The sequence below is a fragment of the Penaeus chinensis genome, chromosome 17 (assembly GCF_019202785.1).
Source record: "Penaeus chinensis breed Huanghai No. 1 chromosome 17, ASM1920278v2, whole genome shotgun sequence".
NCBI classification, from domain to species: Eukaryota; Metazoa; Arthropoda; class Malacostraca; order Decapoda; family Penaeidae; genus Penaeus; species Penaeus chinensis.
Window position 1 is genome coordinate 15003224 of NC_061835.1, and position 7500 is coordinate 15010723.

The 7500-nt window shown below is 38.2% G+C and overlaps 1 protein-coding gene across 1 annotated transcript in view; it reads right to left on the reverse strand.

The window, feature by feature from the left end:
- The window catches only part of LOC125034065 (putative ankyrin repeat protein RF_0381), a 35528-nt gene that overhangs the window by 12095 nt on the left and 15933 nt on the right, over positions 1–7500 (reverse strand). The window contains exon 11 of the mRNA XM_047625707.1: positions 714–818. Within this exon, the coding sequence (XP_047481663.1) occupies positions 714–818 (105 nt within the window). The remainder of the gene's footprint in view (positions 1–713; positions 819–7500) is intronic.

The following is a 7500-nucleotide window of genomic DNA, read 5'->3' on the forward strand; positions in this document are numbered from 1 at the left end:
GTCGTGGCTTGGGCAGATCGAAACAACCTGTCGTGAGGAACAAGAGATGGGCTGGACCCTTGCCTGGCGGCTCGCCATGAGGGACCCTCGTAGGTGGAAACAAAGGGTGGATGCGGCTATGCATACACACACATACACACACGCACACACACACATATATATATATATATATGTGTGTAAATATATATATACATATATATGTATATGTAAATATATATATATATATATATATGCATATATATTCATATACATATCCATATATCTAAGTTCATTCTGGAATCTTGGAGCATTCCTGGGTATTGGCCATGGCACCCTGGGTAGGGCAGTAAGTTCTGAAATCAGTTGTTTAGTCCCTTACCTGATGTGACACTGAAATGCGCATCAATAGCCTTCCTACCCATATCACATAAAATAAAATGTGTATTACTGATCATATAAATAATAACGGTAACATTAACAAATGGATAAACTTATGATACCAATAGCAAAGATAATAATGCTAAGAATAACGGGAAAATGTTGACGAGAATACCAATAGTAACGCTCATAATAACAAGATGAACAACAAGAATGACATTAATGAAAATAATGCCAACAGCAACAAAGATACCATAAATTACAATAAAACTAGTAACAATAATCAAAAGGTTGATCACTAAGAATGCATGATGCTTTTGTCACCACATAATTCACAAAAAGGATGGCGATCCAACCTTGGGATCCACCTCCTTAGCTGGTTCTTTCTCTCGCTCTGCTTCCACGGGTCGCCTTGGGAGGGTAGCAAGCCGGGGGGCGCGTCGCCAGTCGTCTTCGGTCAGCTGAGGGAGGGAGGGAAGGGGGTCCGTTCATATAGAGAAGGGGCTGATTATATATATGTATACATATGTATATATATGTATATATAAGTATATGTTTGTGTATATATATGTATATATACATATATAAATATATATGTACATACATACATACATACATATATATGTATCTATATATATATATGTGTGTGTGTGTGTGCGTGTATGAAAATATATATACATGTACATATATATATATATATATATATATATATATATACATATATATATACACATGTACATATATATATATATATATATATATATATATATATATATACATATATATACACATGTACATATATATATATATATATATATATATATTTATTTATTTATATATATGTATGTATATGTATATATATTTAAATATATATATATATATATATATATATTTAAATATATATATATATATATATATATATATATATATATATATATATATATACAGACACATACACACACACACACACACACACACCCACACACACACACACACACACATATATATATATATATATATATATATATATATATATATATAGATAGATATATGTGTGTGTGTGTGTGTGTGTACATATATATACATATACACACACATACATGTGCATGTATATATTTATATATATTATATATACACACACATGCATATATATATATATATATATATATATATATATATATATATATATATATATATATATATAAATGCACACACAAACACACACACACACACACACACACATACATATATGTGTAATACATATACATATATATATGCATATATATGTTATATATATAGTCATTTATTCATAAATAGCATGTATACACATTCGTATGTACAAATATATATATAAAATACATATATATATATATATATATATATATATATATATATACACACATACATATAGTCACACATACAGATGAATCTCTCTCACTCTCTCTCTCTCTCTCTCTCTCTCTATATATATATATATATATATATATATATATGTATATATGTATATATATACATATACATATGTGTTTGTATATATATATATATATATATATATATATATATATATGTGTGTGTGTGTGTGTGTGTGTGTGTGTGTAAGTACACACACACACATTCACACACACACACACATATATATATATATATATATAAATATATATATATATATATATATATATAAATATGTGTGTGTGTGTGCGTGTGTGTGTTAGTGTGTGTGTGTGCGTGTGTGTGTGTGTGTGCGTGCGTGCGTGTGTTTGTATACACACATATACAAATACACACACACATGTGTGTATATATATATATATATATATATATATATATATATATATATATATATATATATGTATGGGTGGGTGCTTCATGCTCGGGATGATGTGAAGGGGTTAATGGGCGGCTGTGGGGAGGCAGGCCTTGCCAGTCGGCCCCCCCGAGATAACCACTGGCAACGAACCATGTAGTTGTTGGTGCTGGGGGGAGGGCTAAAGTCCCTCCCACCCAGCAAGAACGGCAGCGTGTGGTTCCCTCTGGGTTGGCGACCGCTGGGACTCGGTTGGGGAGGGGGGGCTACCCACCATCCCAGCTGGGTCCCAGCGGCCGCCAACCTGGCGTGATGGTTGTGGGGGAAAGCCCCAGGGAGCCCTGCAGGTGGATTATGGAGCCTGCAGCCAGCCAACCTCCTCGTTGGGGGTGGCGTCTACCCGGAGTGGGCGCCACCCCTCAGGCAGACTGTCAGGGTGGGGGCTTGGAACCTCCGTTCCCTGCAACAGGACGATCGGTTACCACTACTATCGAGGGATTTGAAGCAGCTGAGAGTTGAGGTAGCTGCTCTCTCGGAGGTGAGAAGACCTGGCAGTGGCAGGATTAGTGTGGGTGGCTACACTTACTACTGGTCGGGCTGCAGCGATGGCCACCATCTCCAGGGAGTAGCCATAGCCATCTCCAGCAGACCACAACCCTCGGTAGTTGAGGTCACTCCAGTCGATGAGCGTATTATGGTATTGAGACTGAAGCTTTCATTTGGCTTCTTCTCTCTTATTGCTGTATACGCTCCTACGGATGTATATAAACTTCAGGTGCACGAGAAGTTTTATGCCAAACTTGCATCTGTGGCAGACAGATGTCCTCGGCAAGATATTCATTTTGTTCTGGGCGACTTCCATGCGGTATCCGGCTGTGATCGAGCTGGCTATGAGATGTTTGTCGGTCCTCATGGCTCAGGAACTGATGCTGGCAGTGAGAATAGCCTCCTTTTCCATGACTTTGCTAGGTCCCAGAAATTGAGGATTTCTGGCTCCTGGTATCAGCGTTCTGACCCATATCGTTGGACTTGGTACAGCAATATGTGTAGTGTGGCCAAGGAGATCGACCACATCCTCGTTAGCACTCGGTGGAGTATCCTCCAGGACTGCAGGGTGTATCGAAGCACCGAGTTCTGTGGAACTTAGAAGGCGTTTGATATGGTGCATTGTGAATCACTCTGGGAGGAATTCCAACAAGGATTATTGGACTAATAGCAAACCTGTATACAGGCACTGAAAGTGCTGTAAAGTGTGGTGGGAGCCTGTCGAGCTTCTTCCGTTAGTTCAGTGGTGAAGCAAGGCTGTGTTCTTGCACCAACACTTTTCAATACTTGCATGGATTGGATACTGGGTACAGCTACTGTCCAAAGTCACTGTGGAGCAACTCTGGGCAATATCAAGGTTACAGACCTTGACTTTGCTGATGATGTTGTCGTTCTCTCTGAATCTCGTGAAACCCTAGTGGCGGCTCTTGATGCATTTAGCAATGAAGCGAAGCACCTGGGGCTAGAGGTCTCCTGGACCAAGACCAAGATCCAGAATTTTTGGGGCTACTAGGAGACCCTGTGCAGTCGGTACGTGCTTGTGGTGAAAACATCGAAGTCACAGAGAGCTTTATATACCTGTCAGACCAGGAAGTCAGTAAACGGATTGGCCTGGCAGCAGTGGTCATGAAATCTCTCAACAAGAGTATTTGGAGATGCCGGTTCATGTGCAGAAGGACCAAGTTACGTGTTTTCAAGGCCCTGATACTGCCAGTTTTACTCTATGGTAGTGAAACTTGGACATTATCTTGTGCTCTGGAATCTATATATATATATATATATGTTTTTTTTTTAACAAGAGTGATTATAAACAAAAGATCATGAACATTCTAAGTGAATCACTATTGAGGTATCAACTCACCTATTATACCTAGAAGACAAATTAAAAAGACTGTTCCGTACCATCAAAGCATCTATTAATGAAAATACTTACAATGTTCTCATAACTTCTGGCTCCAGACCTGGTTTACTCTATGGAATCCCCAAAGTTCATAAACCTAACATTCCTCTAAGACCTATTATTTCTTCGATTGGTACTTTTAACCATAACACTGCAAAAATGTTGATTCCTATCATATCCCGTCTCACCACCAATCAGTACATAATCGAAAATTCTACTACCTTTGCAAATGAAATTACATCCCTTTAAGCTTCAACAACCTATCACCATGGCAAGTTTGGATGTTGAGTCATTATTCACCAATGTTCCCCTTCATGAAACCACAGATTTAATTGTCAACAATCTAAACAGCACACATCTCAATGTATTTGGCCTATCAAAAGATAACTTTAGAAAATTACTTGAAATGGCAACCCATTACTCGGTTTTCACTTTCGATGATTGCTTATACAGTCAAATAGACGGTGTAGCGATGGGTTCCCAATTAGGCCCTTCCTAGGCTAATGCATTCCTTTGTTATCATGAACAGAACTGGCTTGAACAATGTCCGCCTGAATTTAGACCAGTTCATTATCGTCGATACATCAATGATACCTTTCTACTTTTTAAACACCCTTCACACGTTAACCTTTTTCTGAACTATCTTAACTCGAAACACCCGAGCATCAAATTTACCTGTGAGATGCAGGAAAATAAATGATTACCATTTTTGGACACGCTAATCACCTATAACAATGGCACCTTCCACACAAGCATTTACCGAAAGCCAATCTTCACTGGCCTCGGACTTCACTTCCTTTGCTACATTCCATATCTACACAAAATTAACAGCATAAAAACTCTAATCACTCGAGCCTATAACCTGTGTAGCAACTGGTCAACTTTTCATGACGAAATTATTTTTCTTAAGAATTTCTTTGCAACTAAATGGTACCCATTGTTCTTATATGATAAGATTACTAAAACTTTTCTGTGTAAAATATTCTCAAAACAGCCCATTGTCCCTACTGTTTAAAAAGACCATAGATACGTTAAACTACCGTACATGGGTAGTTTAAGCTTTGAAATCAAGAAACAAATAAAATCACTGTTACTAAATAACTACCCTCAAATTAAATTCACTTTTGTATTCACTAACACTAACAATAGAGCCAAATTTCTAAAACTGCCAAGCTCGGTACATGGGATCTACCTCACGATGTTTACGACACCGCATCTTAGAACACAAAGGCAAATCCTTCAGGACTGGCCTACCGCTGAGTAAACCATCTTTCTCGGCAATAAGAGAACACTCGCTACTCCACTCACATCCTTTCTCCTATAGGCCAGTCAATAGGGGAGGAAAAAAGGCCGAATAAGGAAAAAAATCATGGAAAGCTGGAACAAGCTTCATTATCTTTGCAATAGGGTACTTAATAACATATTAATTTTGCACCCCTCTACCGCCACGGATTTGGCCGCCATCTTGGAAAAATGGCGGCGAAAAACAGTTTTTTGCAAATATCTCGCTTAGGACTGAATTTAGCTGAAAGTTTACTGATACAAAAAATAATCTTCATAAAATTTCCTATAAAATCTCCTTTATTCATTTTTTCTATGTATTGCACCGTTTTGGTGCTAGGAGTACGATAATATTTGAATTTAATTTTTTTCCTACCCTTTGCGCCTGAATAGCATGTGGTTATTTGTCTTGCATGTAATTTTCAATAATGCTTCAAGTTTCTAAGCTAACTGTAGTTTTTCTTTTGTTTCAGGACTATGAAAACAGACCCATAGCCTATCAGTGCTTGCTCTATTAAGGGAAAATGTCTTCATTAAAGAAATGCTTCATTTGTGAAGAGGTACACTGAATATGTAAAGAACCACTACAAGAGAAATGCCATTGTTATATTTGATGGATATCCAGAAAATCTAGCAGACAAAAGTACAAAATGTGCTGAGCGTGCTCGGCGAATGATTTGTTCTACCACAGACACAATATTTGATGAAACAATGCCCGTAACAACAAGTCAAACCAGGTTTCTTTCAAATGAGAGAAATAAGAGCCGGCTTATTACAATGCTTACCACTAGACTGATCAATGAGGGTTATACAGTAAAACAGGCTACTGAAGATGCAGACAGATTGATTGTTGCTACTGCTATTGAAGAATCTACCATGGCTGAATCAGTAACAATCGTAGGAGAAGATGTAGACCTCTTAATCATCCTTACAGCCTTGGTTGGATCAAGGACAAATATATACATCTTAAAACCAGGCAGAGGAAATACAGAAAGCAAGCTGTACACACCAACCTCCATGAAATATGGATCAGTCATCAAGGACAACATTCTCTTCTTACATGCATTTAGTGGGTCCGACACTACTTCTGCCTTTTTTAGACAGGGAAAACTTAAGTTCATAAGGCTTATGGAAAAACATGAAGAATTAAAAGATCTTGTTGCTGTCTTTAAAGAACCATCTGCTGAATCTGCAAAGATTGCTGAAGCAGGAAAGAATTTCATTCTTCACTTATATGGGCATAATGAATGTGAATCCCTTTCTGATTTGAGATATGTGTGCTATGCTCAGTCACTCATTAAGAGTAAATTCACTTTGGCTTCTCTGCCTCCTGCAGATGCAGCTGCTCGATTTCATTCCTTACGTACATATCACCAAGTGCAGAAGTGGTTGGGAAATGACTTGTCTCCAACAAATTGGGGTTGGAATGCAACTACAAAAGGATTGGTTCCAGTCACTACAGATAAAGACCCAGCTCCACCAAACCTACTCAACATTGTGTCATGCAAATGTGCTAAAGGTTGCATGACTGCCACCTGCAGCTGTAGAAAGGCAGGATTAAAATGCTCTGTGATATGTGTTTCTTGCAAGGGGCTGTCATGTTCAAACTCTGATGTAATTGATGATGGAGAGGACTGTGACGATCCCCTTGATGCCACATTAGAAAACTTCTTGATGTCAGAGAGTGAAGAAACTCATGGAATAGAATAATCAGAATATACTATAGGAGGGCCAGCGACCCACTCCTAATAAAAAGCAAATACAGTTAAAAAAAACAGTGAACAAACCTCCCTGGGGAGGTTGGTTCATGGCCACCCTGCAAGGGATGAAGGTGTCAGACAAGAGATAGATAGATAGATACATGCCAGGCTGTTATCTTATCTTACAGCCATTCTACAAAAGAACCAAACTACTTGTCATTACTTTCCTATGAAGAAAAATGTGGTTTGCTATACTACCCATGACGAGAAAACCAATGCTATCCTGGAAATCAATACTTCTAATTGTGCAGCAAGAACTGGTAAAGCATTGTTTAAATGGATAACTTCATAATTTGGGTGGATGGTTGGGTGCAAGGGTTGTAACTCTGCCAGTGAGCATTCACGGTCTGTCC